This window comes from Larus michahellis, chromosome 7, assembly GCF_964199755.1.
Source record: "Larus michahellis chromosome 7, bLarMic1.1, whole genome shotgun sequence".
Lineage (NCBI taxonomy): Eukaryota > Metazoa > Chordata > Aves > Charadriiformes > Laridae > Larus > Larus michahellis.
In genome coordinates, this window is record NC_133902.1 from 50,780,559 (window position 1) to 50,798,275 (window position 17,717).

General features: G+C 39.3%; 1 protein-coding gene across 2 annotated transcripts in view; it reads left to right on the forward strand.

Annotated features, from left to right (window-relative positions):
* The window catches only part of CCDC93 (CCC complex scaffolding subunit CCDC93), a 50,869-nt gene extending 36,002 nt beyond the window's left edge, over positions 1–14,867 (forward strand). The window contains exons 19-23 of one of the 2 annotated variants that reach the window (XM_074594535.1): positions 2,362–2,444; positions 7,496–7,533; positions 8,773–8,881; positions 12,578–12,691; positions 13,699–14,867. In XM_074594535.1, the coding sequence (XP_074450636.1) occupies positions 2,362–2,444; positions 7,496–7,533; positions 8,773–8,881; positions 12,578–12,691; positions 13,699–13,752 (398 nt within the window). In that variant the 3' untranslated portion in view covers positions 13,753–14,867. The remainder of the gene's footprint in view (positions 1–2,361; positions 2,445–7,495; positions 7,534–8,772; positions 8,882–12,577; positions 12,692–13,698) is intronic. The other variant, XM_074594536.1, reaches the window with a different exon arrangement.
* Positions 14,868–17,717: the final 2,850 nt, after the last annotated feature.

The window sequence follows — 17,717 nt, forward strand, 5'->3', positions numbered from 1 at the left end:
TAACCCAGTGCATGGAACAGATGTACTCCTTTAGTGAGTACATCTTGATGTGCTATGCAGTTTATTTAATCAAGTCCAGCTATAAAGACAACTTTGTTGTCTTGCACTAGATTTTCTGCAGATTGTTTTCCCTGTGATGTCTAAGTGAATCCAGACAAATAATCTATGGTCAGAGCATCTGCCTGCTCAGAAGAGCAGGCTTTATCTGTATCTGAAGTACAAAAAGATTAAGGTCAAAGAGACCTGTGCAGCTTTGGGTGTAGATTTAAGATGCTTTATATTTGATGGGACTTTGTTTTCTGGAGTGCAAAATACGTGTAGCAACTTAGGATAACACACTACTCGGTCGTGGCCGGGAACCTGCATTGTACAAGCTAAGCTTTTGGAAAAATAAGCTGAAAATTTCTAGCAAGTCCTTCTGTGAACTGTGGTATTTTTCAGAGACTTTTCATTTAGCCAGATTCAGGTGATCTTCAGAGTTGCCAAAACCTGGGTTTTATTTGAACTTTTATCCAAGGGGTGTTGGACAAGACAATCTTCAGCGATGCTTCCAACCTCAGTGATTCTGTGATTCCACACTAGAATTCTTTTAAGTTCCAATATTCCCTGCTTTGTTTTTAATCTAACTGAACCTCTTGCTTTGAAAACATTAAGCTGTGGTTTCAAGAGAATCAATGAACCACTTGGCTCCTTCTTCCTCCTCTTTCTTTGTCTGTCTTGCCTTACATGGGCTCTGATGTGTGCCTGTAAGGCTCCATGACCTGGTACAACTTTCTAACCCAATGGAAATCCTGACAAGTTTTCTTTTGGGCTGGTGTGTGGAATCCACTCACTAAAGATCTGTGACTACCAGAGCTGCTGCAAGAGAGGGAAGTGCTGCGTGAAGGAAATGGTTTGGGAAAGGCCTCTTCCATTTGGTAGCAGCAAGTCCTGCAAAAAGCAAACTGATTAAGAGAGCACATCTGAAGTAAGCCTCTTGGTGATCCTTGTGTTCATGCAGTTTTTCAAGAAGCAGCCTGATTTCAGCATTTGGAAAATCTTTGTGGAACATGCTGAAAATAGTCCTTACTAATTTGTCAACCTGTCCCAGGCTTTCCTGAATTCCTGGGGGCTTTCAGGCTCCCAGAACGCAGCGTGCTTCTGGAGGCCACAGACAGCCTGTGCAGAGCATGTGTCGCAATCACACTGTGGCCATGAGCAAGCTCTTTGGTCCCAAACATCTCGCTGCTGCAGAAGTAAACGCTGCTGGATTTCTGTCACTAAACACTGAACTTTGAGCTGTGGGTTGCTGTTGGGCTTCAGCTGGAGAACAGAATTGTACAAATCAAAAGTTGGACTTCCTTTAAAAATTTGGGTGTTTAAATGATGTTGTGACATGGGGAGGAGGTCATGCTGTCTGTAAGTGGTTCCATTCAAAAGTTTAGTCCAGCGTATCAGTTCAGGAAAGGTTTTATTTATAGATGGCAACTTGTTAGTCTTTAGAGTTTAACGTAAGGGGCATGATTTCACTCTTTCACTCAGGTTTATCTTTTTTAACCTGTATGTTTTTTCCAGGTTCAGGATTCTAGACAGTACTTAATATAATTTTCGCCAGCTGTCCTCCTCTGTTGAACTCTTTCCCTGGGAATCAGGAATATCTTAGGTTTCCCTAGGTGCTGAAGAACTAAAGAATAGATGAACACGTAGCAGATTCGAGTACCAGTCATCATCTTATGGGCCCGAAGGGAATGCGTGTCTGAGCCTTACCGTCCCCACCGTGCTATGACCAACAGCTGCTATAATCACCTAAACCAGAAAGTATTATTTAAAAAGAAAGTAATATTTAATCCTATCGGCATGAATAAACTGCAAGAAGAGAAAAAAAGGCTTTCAAATGGTAAAAGCTTTTCTTGAGCATCATATATAGCATAATGCGCTCTTTTTCCACATGGTACTATCAGATTATCTGTTTCCCACCTGTCCCTGCCCTGGCCTGAGCCTCCCCACCACCGTAGGCAAGCTGTGCGAGGGCGAGCGTTAGCAGCACAGCAGCCTGCATGGCGCAAGGGGAAAGCTTGTGAAGGAAGGATGAACAGGCAGCGGTAAGGAAGCACAGCTGATAGTGCCAGCCTGTGTTTGCGTAAAGGACTGTCAGGAGTTGAGGCTTGATTTAAACACTGAGCTGTGGTGTTCTCATAAAATCCGATAGCTGCAAACCCCACTGGAGATTTACATGTGGAGGGAATATTCTTCCAGAATGTATTAAAGACTGTGTTCCGTTATTGATAGTGGGAAGTATGTTATATAAAACCTATGAAGTATTTTTACAGATTCCATTTCACCTCACGCTCTTCTATTATTCTACCCTTTTTTTGTTTGCAGTCTCAGCAACTCACAAAGAAACGAAGCAGTTCTTTACTCTTTATAATACACTGGATGATAAGAAAGTATATTTGGAAAAGGAGGTAAGAAAATGTTATTACTGTTTTCTAAATATTCAGTCTGTGGAGAAGGAGATAAAGGCTTTTCACCATACTCGGTCGTGTCAGAGCACAGTTAACAGTCTTTGTAAGTAAAAATGAAACAACTAATTTATAAGAATATTTCTAATGTTGAGGGGGAAATGGTCTGTGTTGTAAAAGAAGTGTTCACAAAATATAAGTAACATTTGATTAGCACATATCTCTGTCTTGGTATCACGGGACCAAATTACCCTCTTTTTCTCTTTTTGGTCAATATCTTTTATTATGAACCAGTGCAACAGTTATGAACCGGTGCTACAGTCAGGAACTTTGGAGAGCAAATTCCAGCTGCTGTCAGCAACAACAGCGTTAGTTCTCGAGGTCGGAGCCTGCCTGCACTGTAGTCACTGCTGATTTTACTGGATCAGGATCAGAAGAGCAGTTTTCATGAAAGCGAAATCTCCTTTCAGAAAAGTAGTTTTCATGGGTTTTTCCCTCCCCTCTCTCCCTGCTATGTAGAGGTTGGCTTGCTCTTGGGGTGACTTAATCGAGTGATTTCCATTTTCTTTTTTGCAATGACAAGCATGTGGCTTCAGTAGAGAAACAGCAGTAGTCAAGACTTGATAAAAATTATTACATTACTTTAAAAATATGTAATGTTTTGATACTGCAGGCTTCTCTGTTTATTCTAATAAAACAAGAACAGATTAGTTAGTTTTGCACTACTTAGACATATTTGTTTAGTTTGTGAGAGAAGCAGTAGTCAAATTTCTGACTATGTAAAGACACTTTACCTCCTGTCTTTGAAGAAGATGAGCGACCATTTCCTTCCCTTAAGCAGCTGATTCTAATACATGTGCTAGATCATGTTCAGTTTTTCAATTCAGAAAAGTTAGTCGTTTCTGTAGGTTTTTTGGGGGGGGCATGTGATCCTGACCATTGCTTGCCACAACACAACTGAAGGCAAACAGCCCTTCAGGCTAGAATAGCATTAGGCATGTCCAAGAGCAAGAACTGCGGGGGGAGGAAACAACTTCATCCCTTCCTGATTCCCCTACTTAGTTCTACAGTAACTGAGTACAGTTTAGCTGCTTTTGTTTTGATAACCTTAAAAAGTGCTCCATGTAAGTCTGGAAAGCTCACAGACGTTCTACTTCCGTGCAGACCTTACTCCGAGATATCATATCTTTTTCCTTTGGCAAACATACAAGACTGGGCTTCCTTACAGATTTTCTGGAGGCCAGGATGATGGGAAAAAAACCCCACCCAGAATACTGTTTCTGTTCTAAACTATAACGTTCCTCCATTTATCCTGATATAAGTAATTTAAGGTATGACGGCAGTTTCAGGGTAGATCTGGCCCTTTCTGGTGCAGAAAAGTTTTGTACCGCTCTATGAATGTCAGAATCCAAGTTGCATCACAATAAATTCAAAAGTAACTTCTGTGACTAGGTGATTTAACAACACATGTAAATTATATCTGTAAAAACATCTCAGGTTCTGTGCTGAATTGAGCCTTATGGCTTTTTTATTGGTGTGTGTATATATTTTTTTGAGTTAGGTCAGTGATCAGTACAAAGCAGGATCTTACCAAAATTTAACCTGTGGTGATGATTGTCATGTGCTCTAGAAATACCTAATTTCTGGGAGAGGTTTCAGTTTAATATGCAAGAATGCTCTTTCTAGAAATTATTCTAGTGCTGGAGCACCTCTCCTGTGAGGACAGACTGAGAGAGCTGGGGTAGTTCAGTCTGGAGAAAAGAAGGCTCCGAGGAGACCTTATAGTGACCTACCAGTATCTTAAGGGGGCCTACAAGAAAGCTGGTGAGGGACTTTTTAGGATGTCGGGTAATGGTAGGACTAGAGGGAATGGATTAAAACTAGAGATGGGTCGATTCAGACTGGACGTGAGGAAGAAGCTCCTCACCATGAGGGTGGTGAGACACTGGAACAGGTTGCCCAGAGAAGCTGTGGCTGCCCCATCCCTGGAGGTGTTCAAGGCCAGGCTGGATGGGGCTTTGAGCAGCCTGGTCTAGTGGGAGGTGTCCCTGCCCCATGGCGGGGGGGTTGGACCTAGATGATCTTTAAGGTCCCTTCCAACCCAAACCATTCTATGATTCTACCTGATGGTCCCCAAGATCCTCAAATAAATTATTGTGGAATGAGTGGTATAACTAACCTTTTTGTCTCCTGAAAATACCATTAAGAATTTTCCTTGAAAGTTTTTCAAACATCAACTTCTTACAAACCAACAGGGATGATGCCAATTAATGTCAGTTGCATGCGGACTATTCCGGAGCCGCAGCTGTACAACTGGCGTCCCTCTGCAAGAGTGGCTGCTGTAACGGCTGCCAGTGGCCCTGGCAAATGCTTTACCTGTGTCTGTAAGAAGATTATCACATGCTTTGTATGTCTGCAGTCTTTTATTGTTTTTATTTTCTTATTCCAAATGGTGAAATGTATTCACAATACATAATACAACAGGTTGCAGATAAGAATATGCGGATTTAAAATACTGTGTGAAGTAGCAGCTATAGAATTCATATTACTTTCACCTCTCCCCTAGGTTAGAGTTTAACACAGATCTGTTTTCTTTTATTATTATTATTTAGTTTGAGGGCAAGCCTGCAAATTTAAAAAGCATACAGAGTTGTTTTTTTTTTTTTTAAATAGACACATAAAAACCAGCCGACAATACAGAGCAGATGTATTTCATTGTTGTTTAAATTGGGAGTACTCTTGCCAATACAGTTCAGTGCCTTTTGGGGGTTTTGGTTGGTTATTTTTTTTTTTTTTTTCAGTTCCAAGCTTCGCTTACATGGATATAATTTCAAAAGACAAATAAATTGATTGAGGGTTTCTTTTAGCTTGATGTCAATCACAAGAGAGAGATCTGAGTATCTTCTGATGCAGGCTTAACTTCGTTAAATGTATTATGTAGTTGAGGTTTCCTTGTGTTGCTTTTAATATTAGAACCGAGGTTTCAGCAAGTAAATATTATCTGTTAATGTACAAAAGATGCCTTTGGCATCTCTGCCTCACAGAGATTTCTGGAATATGCTTGCGTTTTTTCTTTACCCTCCTTTCAACCCCCCCCCCCCTTCTTTTCTCCCCCCAAAACCAACCCTTTCATAACATACGCTGAACATAATTGTTTTAAAATAACAATAGCAGGAGTTGCTATACAGCGGAATTTTGGCTATAAAGGTTATGGCTCTGACATGAAAGGTCTCCGTGGATATGGTTGATATTTTAATCATGTTTTGGGATTCACTCTTAAAATGCTTTTAAGGTCATTTTTTCATAATGTTTTTTTTATTTTGGGGGTTTACACGCTGCTTTTACTGTCAGTAATGTAATACATCAGCACTCTCACTGTGCAATAGTTGTGCAGTATTGCTTTTCATGACTTGAATGTTTTGCGGTATAAACTGTAATTACATTCTTAAATGCACGCTTAGTGGAAATAGCTTGAGGCAAGGATACGGACTTGGCAAATATTGATGAGTCACGCAATAATTTCTTTCCTCAAAGTAACAGGAATTCTTAAGCAACTTCTTAGCTGCTTTGCAGTCTGTTCAGAATTTGTTTGAATTTTTCAAAGGAAGGTCAGGAACAACTGCGGATTCTGCCACGCGTGTGCTTATCGCTGTCTCCTGCAGGTGGAAGATTTGGAATTTGAAAGAGATGAGTTTAGCTTTCCACAGCAGTGGGGCGAGTGATTCTGTTCGCAACGCTTAGGTTTTTTTAGTACAGAACGCTTTCAAATATTCATCAAAAGGAGAAACCGCTCGGAAGGTTTAACCACATGAGACTTGCAAGACGAGAGAATCCCATTAATTGCTACTTGGTGAATTTTAGTGCTCTCAGCAATATATAGAAAGCAAGGAAAAAATCAAAGGTTGTTACACAGAAAATATTCGATATATAGTTTGATTAGAGCAACAAAATATTCCTGTAATGTTATAAATTTCTATTTCTGTCTTGATTGAGTGCAATATTAGTATCTCGTGATAGAAGTCATGCATGTGAAATGCCATTCCATACTTTTTAGAAGTTCCATCTTTTAACAGCCTGTAAAATACATATAAGCAAAGTGAGTAATGAGGCATGGCTGTTTTGGAAACCTGTAGAACTCAGCTGCACAATGACAGCAGTGGAGCAATTCACCTGCTAGTCCTGCACTGCTCCCAGAGTCTGCACAGTATTGTGTGGGGATACTGGTTCCAGTCTCGGGAGCAAAAGTGGGAGGTCTTTTGTTTCTTTGGTTGTTTTTGTTTTGTGGTGGTTTTTTTTTCCCCTCTGATGCAATGCATTACTCAAGCTGCTGAGCTAAGTTGCAGCTTCTTGACAGAGCTCTGCTGCTAACAGCATCAAAGCCCGCATCTTCGTACTGTTCATACAGTCTGGGTTTATTTTTCTGGGGCGCTGGGGAGTTATTGCTTGGTTTTCTTGGTTTTGTTTGGTGGGTTGTTGGTTTTTTTAAAGCTATTTCTCCATCTGCTATCCTGTCTGGCTTGTAAGCATAGTCAGGGATATGCCTAAGTGAAACTGTTTGTTTTGCTTTATCACTACAAGACTAATTATGCAAACCTAACGTAACCACAGCATATGGTTGCGCACTGTCACTGTTGAACGCTGGATGATAACTTGTAAGTTACTTGTGTGTCGAGTTTCAACACGTGTTGAACAGTTGTATATACCGTTTTACTTCATCGCTTTGGTTTAGAAAGTCATCACGCTGGAAGATTCTCAGTGGTATAATTGGGCATCAGTAAAATTAAAAATTGCAGTTGTAGTCCAAAATTGCTCCTGCTTTCTGTGGCTCCTCCACTGGGATAGGTTTTACTAATACGGAGGGATTGCGGATTCCCTTCCGAAAACAAGCTCATTGTGATTTTCCTAGAGCTGACTGCTTGTCAGGGCAACATCTATAGAGTCAATTTTTTTAACTTGAATTTAATTTTGTTGTCTGTGAAAACTCATACCAGAAAGGACAAAGGTATAATTTCTTTTTTTTTTTTTTTTTTTTTTTTCCCCCTCCTGTTTCACAGGTTAACTTACTGAATTCTATTCACGACAACTTTCATCAGTAAGTAGTGCTCATTTTTCTCTGGATAGTTGAAATGAGTAGCATGGATGGTTGGAAAAATGGGAGTGGGCATGAGTTAGAGTAAAAAATTGTTAGAATTTTTTATTAACTACTGTATACTATTGACTGCTATATACTATAAACTACTCTATAAATTAGTTTATTAATTCTGTTTAAGCCAATGTTTAGGGAATCAAAGACTTGGAATTACCTAACTTTTATAGCCAACATATGTTTTTAATATCTGCCTCTTCGGTTGCAGTTGTGGAAACAAATCATTCAGTCATAATTTTCCTGGCATTAATTTAAATATTTTTCTTCATTTTGTGACGTTGTGGTTATTACATTATGTACAAAACATTAGACATGTTTCAGACATGTTTATTATAGACTAACCCTGTATTTAAAGGTTTTGATGACGTGTGAAGCCTTTAGGTAAAATTATGGTTCCCTTGGAAGTTCAAGGTCAAATATTAGTCTATGATGCAGCCAGCATTTACTTTTTCTGTGGTTTTTTTTGACTTCACAAAAAAAAAAATCTAGTATGAATTTTTGTCACAACAGTACAATTCAGTAGAGTCATGGGGGAGGAGATGGCCGTTTAATAGTTTTAAACAATTCTTCCTATTTTTTTTTTTTATAATTCTGTTGTGAAATTACAAGCTGCTTTTTGTTTTCCAGAGTAATTAATTATCTCTTTGCTTTGTTTTACACTTGTGTCCTTCTGTGTTTGGTGACAGCTGGGGTTTGGATTGTTTTTTTTTTTTTTTTGTTGGTAGTGTGTGTGTTTGGGGGGGGGTTGTATTTTCTTTGTTTTATTTTTCTTAATCTGTTTAAGATATGTTAAAATTACTTCTGGACTTTCCCTATTAGGGCATGAAATTATTTTTTAGAATATTTACTCATCTACTAGTCCTCTACTCACCTTCTTAATATTCACAACAGCTGCTTTTCATAAAGGTTTGTGCTTTTTGTTAGTTAATAGCAATTTATTTCTGTACAGCACATGCAAGAAAGGAACAGACTTGAACCGCCAGGGAGAACGCTTGTGATGAGCTCTGTAGTCTCTGTTCCCATCTCTTTGATAGTTCATACCAGCTGAAGAGCTGCGCTGTTACCTGAAATCAGTGATTAAAAAGATGAATTTTTACATAGAACACTAAGCAATGTGAATTCTTGGGCATGGGTAAATGTGTAAGACAGGTGTAGATGGGACACATTGTCCCACATCCCTGACAGTTGTTATCTCTTTTTTCTTTCCAGAGCAATGGCATCTTCTGGTTCTCGTGAGCAGTTTTTACGGCAGATGGAGCAGATTGTGGAAGGCATCAAACAGAATCGGATGAAGGTCTGAGACTCTTCTCACTTTCTTTGGTAGAACCTGAGAATTATTTCAGAAAAGCCTCTTGGATAGTAACTATGCATGGAGAAATCCATTATGTGAGGTGCAAATGAAGCAAGCAACTTACTTATTACTTATTTTCACATCCATAAGAAACTACTCACCACTGAAATGTTAATGAATAGAGTAGAACGGAGTATAACACTTCTCTGGGCGGGAAGCTCATACCCCTTAACTTGGTTATTCGCAGATTTAGATGCTTGAAACAGCTGGATGTCACCTAATTCAGTGACAATTCTTACATTTGGATTGTGTGGGCGCAGTCAGACCTCGGGCACGGTTTCTCAGGCAGCTGGAGGTGGTTGAAGCTGCTTTCTGCTGCTGCAGAGCCTCAACCGCACCTCGGGGAGTCCCAGCCACCAGCTTCCCTCGTCTCAGCTGCAGCGCTCATGTGACACCTTGCTGAAGCCACTTGAGTGGTTTTTTTTGTTGTTTTTAACCTGATTTGGAAAGGCTCAGCGTTGCCGATGAGTGTGTTGTGTCCACACAGCAAATGACAGGGGTTTGTGGGTGAGCAGAGCCCCAGGGCTCATTCAGAGAAGACAAAACTGCCTCTGGTAACATTCGAGGGCTGTTTTGTAAAAGCAGAGCCCCAGTGGACTTGTGTTGTGTTGGGGCAATGCAAGCATGAGGTCTAACAGTGGCTCCAAGTAAAGTTGTCCACAGGCATATTTGCATACAGTGGGGACAGGCTTAAGTACTTTTTGATAATGGTAGTTACTAACTTGTAGCTATTGTGTTGTTTTACACTTTTTGTTTTCATATGTGAACATACTCATATTTTCCTAAGTCCCATAAAGCGGCTTTGAGATTCTTTTCTCTGTAGAGCCAGAAAATTCTTGGTAGCAGGTTATAGCTGTTCTTTATCTGAGTTTAAATGGAAGTATAATAGACAATAAATCAATGTATACTAGAATGTGCACTGAAAATGCAGTGTGTCCAGGTATTGGGCTGTTTTATCTCCATAGCTAAATAGAAACGTCAAGTACAAAATATGATAAGCATGTGTATATAGAAAAACAGAACAGGATGGATCTCAGGCTGTAATAAGCTCTTTTGCGCTAATAAACCCTACGATAAAAATATATGACGCTTACTATAGACTGCTGTGTTTGAATAGGTGGCTAGTTCATTGCTTTTTTTTTTTGCAATGAATTCTTTTTATTTGCTTGACTTCTTATTTTCAGAGAGTACAAAATGACAGCAGAAAGAATAGCCATGTTAGTGGTTGTAAGTATGGGTCATCTTTCTGTTGTGAAGGCGGCTGACATAATGAGTGACTCAGCATCAAATTGAGATGATGAAAATACTTTAGAACAGTGCAGTTCTGACTAGTGAGAAGATGAGCTTGAAGATAATTACATTTCATTCTTTTGGAGGAATGTTGTTTTAATTGCTGCAGCAAGCAACTGCCCCAAATAGAAATTCTCCTGGAGTTCAGTGATTTGTTTTCTGTCTGCCTCCATTATGCACACAGAAATGGGTGACTTACTTCAGGTTCTTGCAATTGAACTATTAAAACTTTGAAGTCCATAAAATCGTTCTGGACTCTCTTACTATATTCTCAAGCGGAATCAAAACTTTCAGCTGCTTCACGTGCAGATAAGGAAGTGAATGGGAGCTATCGCGTCAGGTGGCTCATTATTTCAGGAGAATAATTTCAGCGTCTCTGATGGGTGCTGGAGGGAGTGGCAGCTCGTGTCACTTGTGCTGTATTTCTGCACTGGCAGTTTGACCACTGGCGTATTGTGTGAGAGAGTTCACAAGTGGCATTTCATTCCTAGGTGTAGGTGTCTGGATCAGCAGGAGGCAGTGGTTACAACTAATGGAGAAAAACAAGTTTCTGAACGAAATAGCTGAGCTTATCTCAGTTGAGAGAAAAAAAAAACACTTGTTAGTGATGGAGTAGATAATCATTTGGTACCTTCTTGTAGCTGATTTCTCAGTGCTGGTGAAGATACCGACAACAAATGGATGCTAAGAAAGTTGTAACAATTCACATGGTTCCTTGGGGAACAGCTCTGCAACAAAAGGGCAGATTTTCTTATTCTTCACCTAGGAAATGTCTGTTGGGTGTCCTTTTCAACCGACAGTCTAGTTGTACGGCTAGTTGTAAACCAACCCTGGGATGGTTTATTAGTCTTACCTATTTGACTTCTGTCTGCAGCGCCTTAGAAGTGCTCACAGTTAGTTTCACATTAAAGTACATCCTCTTTAATTGTTTTCTGTACAGCCCTGAAGACCTTACACCTTGTACCTGAAGAGAAATTTTCATTTTCAAAGCCCATCATATTGTAACTGCATTGTAAAAAAGGCCTAAGGAGAAATCAGACATACTTGTTACTGAGAACGAGTAACTCGCAAACAAGCGTTTCTGTGTGATAACAGAGACTCGTGAGACTTTATGAGGACAGAGCCGGACACTTTCTACTGAGAGAAGCGTGTTGAAAGATTTGTCATGGTCGTGCATAAAGGAAGCCATTTATCAAAGGATAGTAATAGGGCCTTATCTCTTCACAGTAATCTAGTTCCTAGATCTTCTAGCAATGCTGGTTTAAGTCTCATTCTAAAGGAACAGGCTGCATGTGATAATGCTTTTTTTCTGCATTAACACATTTGATGCTTTTTATTCCTCAAGCATAACTTTAAAAACCTGCTGGCCCTGATAAGTTACGTTAGGAGAGATTCCCTGATGTTAGACAGTAGCTGCCTTTGTAAAGGAGACGTATCTTGGCAGCGGTGTTCATGCTCAAGGGAAAGTTTGGGATCTGCTCAGTTCTTTTAGGCTTAAGAATCGGTAAGATCAACGTTGATGCATCAGTCTAGAAATGCAGCAAGTTCTGTTGCTGTGCAATTACCTGCTTGGTTGGGCTTTGGGGGATATTTGCAGTTTTGGGAATTGTATTTTTCCCTGTCAAAATTTAGGAGACGAAAGCCTGTCAGAGAGAATGCAAAAATAATTTTTGGGGAGAGGAATACAACAGGACTTTTGATGTGATTGTGCCCTAGCACCAGAGGGAGGGAGGGAAAATTGACATTCTAGACTAGCAGCAAACTTGTCTGTGGTGCTGTGATGGAAGAACTTCATTAGAGCTACCCCGAGAGGAAGGCAGTCTGTTCTGTAATAAGAATCAACACTCTTCACACTTAGGGACTTCAGTTATGTTTGTCACAATTTTGGCAAAAAGATAAAAGAAATTTCTTACATGTGGCATGTGTTCAGCAAGCACAGCACTGTAGAAGAAGGCAAAGATGTCTCCTGCCCTCCCCATTTGATAGAACTAACAACCAACCAAAACAAGATCTCAGTGTTGCATCAAAAACTTTTTTTTTTTTAATTGATTTCAATGTGTCAGCATTATGGTAGGATTGTTCCGTGAGCAAGATTCTTGGCCTGCAGAGATGTGAGCCTTAGTCTAATTCTGAATGCTACCTATAGGGCCACTGGTACTGAGACTTCAGCATTAGCTTTTTAAATATTTTTTTTAAGAGCTGGCTTAAATGTTCATTGCATTTAAAGCACAAGCCAGGGGTGTCATTTATGAAGCATCTGTCTCCTATTGTCTGTTGTAGATAGTTGTTCCTGATATTATATATGCCTTACACGGTGTGTGGTCTCTTATCCTTCCTGTATACCAACAGATGGAAAAGAAGAAGCAAGAAAACAAAATGCGAAGGGACCAGTTGAATGATGAATACTTAGAGCTTCTGGAGAAACAGAGGCTTTACTTTAAAACAGTGAAAGAATTTAAAGAGGTAAGGACATTTTTGCTAATGTAAACTGGCAAGCGTTCACCCATTTTGTCTTGAGTTGTGCATTAATGGATGCCCGAGATTTCCGACTGTGATGCTCATCACACCATGTTCACGATGTCTCGTGTGACTATCTCCACGTGATTCTTGGACTCTGAATTTGATTCTGGAAATTCTTTTTTCACTGATAGACTAGCACCCCTCTGTATTACAGGGGAAGGATTAATTTGTTACCAAGCAAGCTGTATATTTAGGTTTCCAAATGGAATCTCTTGAAGATCTATGAGCAGTTAGGTATTGAAGCAAAGAGGTTTGTGGGACCGTGTGTGAATAAGGGAGGGAATCCAGAGTCTCCGTAGTTACAAATACCTCTAGGAACCAGCCCTGTTTTCTAACCGCTGTGAAAGCGCTGTTTAACATTTCATCGATTTAGCCTTTCCCGAGCTTTTCATCATAATGTGCTTCTGTTAATTGTTGTCTCCATGATAATGAATGACAAATGAATTCTCCGTGACAAATGAATGACACTGCCTCGTGAGGGAACTTCTACTCAACCTTGCTATCCTTAAAAATAAATGAAGTCATGGTTGTGGTGTTGTAAACAGGTGGTATGTACTTGTGTAAATATATTTCTTGACCTGGAGTTGTTCCCTGAATATTGACTTTTTTGCAAACTGTCTTGTGAAGTTCCAGATCACCTAGAAGTAATCTCAATTTCAGATTTATTCAATTTATAAGTAAAAAGGTGGATTTGCTCTAGCTACTTGTAACAACTTCAGACGAATGGTCAAGCAGCATTCCTTTTGGGTTGAATGTCATAAACTTTAATGACTATTTCCATTGAAATAACATTATGGATGAATGAGAACTATCTTCAGCTCATCATTTACTCGACTACTTTGGACTCTGGAGATCTTTCAAAATAAAAGGGTTTAGTTTTGCTGATGTGAAGATACAGCTAGTAGAATTAAGAGCAACTACGTCCTTACCTGTTCGCTTTCTGTTAACAGGAATGCCGTAAGAATGAAATGCTGCTCTCCAAGCTGAAAGCTAATTCTTCCTGAAGAACTCCAGCTGGTGAAGTTTAGAGATGATTGTTCAGTCCATTGAATCTCTTTTGTGAGGTGACAGTTGTAACTGCAATGTAGATATATATAGAGATATATATAAAAAAAATATATACACGCAGCTGTAAAAGTCTGGTTCTTTTTCCAGTATGTATTCAGTTTTACATTCCTTCATCACATGGCTGTATTATTCATTATTGCCTCCACTATACAGTAAAGAGCTAACACAGTACAGCAAAATAGAAATATTGTCTAATTTTATTTATTTGGGTTTGGGTTTTTTCCACAGTAAGGACAACGGGGATGTTTTTTATTTGGGTTTTAACACTGAATTAGGTCAAGATTCTGGAATAAGTAAATATGTACTGTGTAATATGTCCAGTACCACAAGATGAGCACTGCAGAATACAGTGGTTTATAAACTCTGGCCAAAAAAACCCACAGAATGAGATTCTTGAAACTCTCTTCACCAGCTAATAACTTCACATTATTTTAATTTACACTTTAGCCATAGATAAGATTCCAAAGGATAAAAATTAATTTCTAATGGTTAAGACATAAGAAAATGGAAACTTACCTTGGATAATTCCTGGTGTAAAAATATAGATCTATATTTTTATAAAGTCTAGCTGTTGTATAAATTTCTTTGAAGTTTCATTTTTATATATAGAGAGTGTGCTTGTTAAATTAATAGCTCCAGGAAAAAACACCTTAATCACTAGGACCATCATGTTATCCCTGGCTGGGATGAAAATCAAAGTCTGTGTCACCTGTAATATGGGAAGATAAATATTCAGACGTTCTGCTCAAATGAACCAACGCTCACCTTTGAAGACAACGACCTATTTACCCTGCTGAAGATTTGCCCTTGAAAGTATAGAAACTTTGTGGAACACTTTCTGAAACACTTTTATATCTGTATATACAGTATTTTATAATGCAAACAGTTGCTTTTTTGTACTTAACATCAGGATTTTGGACTGACTTCTTAATGTGCGTCACATCTTCAGGAGAAGAAAACCCACGTTCTTCTTTCCCAGTAACACTGATGACAGTGCTGGTCAATTACTTTCTATGGCAGAGAATATAAAATAAAGAATGTTTGGAATCCAGTGACCTTCTGCTATTGTGTTTTTAAGGTGGCACTTGCTTTAGAAGCCTTACTATGCTTTTGAATTACGAGTGCGTGACAAGAAGAATTGTATCAATATTCACTCATGTTTTCATGTGTCACATCGCAATGGGTAACGTTTTGTTTTCTCTTGTTGCTTTTAGTAAGCTTAGTGTTTCAGTATTTGGCACAAACTATCAAAGCTGGTGCATGGAAAGGAGGTCCATGGAAGGCTTTATTTGTATTCCATAGGTATCCGCTTAAGATACAGAATTCTCAGTGGAGACAGTGCAAGTCCATCACGCTACGATACCCGAATCCACTCCTCTTGAATACAACGGAAGGTTTGATAGTAGCATGTGAATTTATGCAAACTCGGCAGCATTGAAAATAGAGAAGCGCAGGCATTTGTTAAGCCTTGCATAAGGAGATCGTTGATGTTCTGTTCAGGTAAAATGCGGTGAGCTACCAGAACTGTGGTAGACTAGGTTCAATGGGATGTACCTTCTCAGAAATGAGACTGTGTTTTTGTGACAACCTGAAACCCTTTTCCTGTTCCTTCAGTGCAAACAGAAAGACAAACTTCGTGCTGAGCCAGCTGGTACCTTACTCCCCCACACTGGTTAGTGACTGAACGTAGACAGGCTGCTCCTCTTGTACCTATTCAAAAAGTCAGTCTTCCTAGAGCTGGTGAAATAATGAAGGCAAAATTGAATTCTGTGTACCTTCAAAGAAGGAAAAAATTGCATTCAGATTTCCTTCAAAGAAGGAAATTTGCATTGAGTGCTACTTGCAGACTTTCTCTAGTCAGCTTTGATATTAGGAGACATTATTTATGTCTACAAACCTTGCCCTGTATAAAAATGACAGTTTTCTTTCTTCCTAATTTGTAAATTGAATCATTTGACTTCGGCACCAAGATAAGCTGTTTGTGAATTCAAGCTGTGACGTATTTGCATACCATGCACTTCAAAACAAATAACTTGAATGGACATTTCAATTTGTGTTTTACGATTTTCATTGAAATTGCTTTAAGTGTCAAGCAGAATTGCCTAGGTAGGGTAAGCAGTGGACTTACATGTAGACTAAATGATGATTTGCTCAGTATAACATCCAACTTCATACTTACCTGTTACACACACAGTAACCTGGAAACTTCACCATGGAATATGAAAACATTAGATCTACTGCTGTGTCTAGGAGGTAGCGATTTTGACTAAGATATAAATCTGGGGTTTGTGAAGATCCAGTTATTGCCCATAGAAAATAAAGCAGAGTCCAGGTTATAATTTACTGTAACGAGTCACTTTCTTTCTACACTAGATTGAAATCCAGGGCAGATGGACACTGTCTTTGCTTTCCAACTCTGGTGTGAAAGCGAAAGAAGCCGGAGAGGTATGGAAAAAGCTCCATCGGCTATTCCTGGCTTTCTGTCGCAGGCTGTGTATGTTGCGGGGACCATTTCGTCTCATACCTGGGGACAAATCAAAACAAAAGAGGCAATTCTGCTAAGGGATGACTTGGTTCCTCCTCTTGCTTACGCTGATGGTTGTCAGGCTTAACCACCAGATCAGGCTCTTCCCCACTCAGTTTTAGTGTGGAGGAGCAGGGACGTCTCATGGCACGGCTACTCGTGGGAAGGTGATTTTTTGGGAACTGTCTCCGAGATGCTTTGACACTATGAACATGACAATCCTGCTAAACAGAAAACAACTGAGTTAATTTTGGCTGCCAGGAAAATGATGACAGCTATTTGTCAAAATAAAGGGCAGTATCGGGAGGTAACTTCTAAGTGGAGTTTTCAAAGAAAGGAGGGCAGTGCTTTGAAGTGGTTATTTTCCCTTAAATCAATAAGCTTCAATGTGTACCATGTCTTTACTGCAGATTTAAGGTCTTTTTGCATAATTGTTACATTAATTTTTGATCTACAGAATTAAAGATATTTTTAATGCCCACAGTTTGGTGACTGGAGCTGTGCAGGCGAGGCACTGAATTCTGAGTATAGATACGTGTTACGCAAAGCACGATACAAACCTACAGCAAGCAGAATCTGTCTTAATTCTCCATTTCAGCTGGTTGTAAGGGAGGAGCTAAGAGTTTATCTGGATATTACCTCAGTTTTGCTGGATCTCTTTGTTTAAAGAGAAAGATCTTGCCCTGAATTCGTTTGGTGTTACCAGGCTTGTAAAATAACATTTATAGGACTTGTAACAGAGCTTCTTTTCTTTTTTATTTGACAGAGCCTGCTTAGAGCTTTAATTTGCATTTCAATAAATGTAGTTATTTTGATCCGCTGCTGAATAAACTCCTGTAAAGTAAGTCTGCTCTTTGTTTCAGAAGCTGAGACAGTCTTTGAACTTAAGGCATACACTTACCTTTCAGATCATGACAGCTTCCTTTAAACGTAGTTCCGCAAGTGCACTTGTAAAATACCTGCTGAGAGTGAAATCAGTGACATACACCTAATCCAAGCATGACAAAATCCAATCTTTTTGTTACAGCATATCAAAACGAATGGAGCACTGCACCAAGTCACTACTCATCTGAATAAAAGAAAATCTTTGAAGGCAAGTTAAAGTGTGACCAATATTTCATTTTTTTTTTAAAGTTTCTTCCCTTCTTCCTCTTTATTTCTTGAAAAATCGGATTACTGAAGTGTGACCTTAGTGTGTAGGCTCCCGAACCAAACAGCATTTTATGGGGGAGAAATGTATGACACGCAAAAGCATTTTTCTGTGTGACAAAGTAGGACGTTGCATTTTTTATTCTCTGGAGACAACTATGGTACAGGTATACCCAGCCATATAGGACATGGCAAAACTGCTCAGATCTGTTTAGAAACATAAAATTA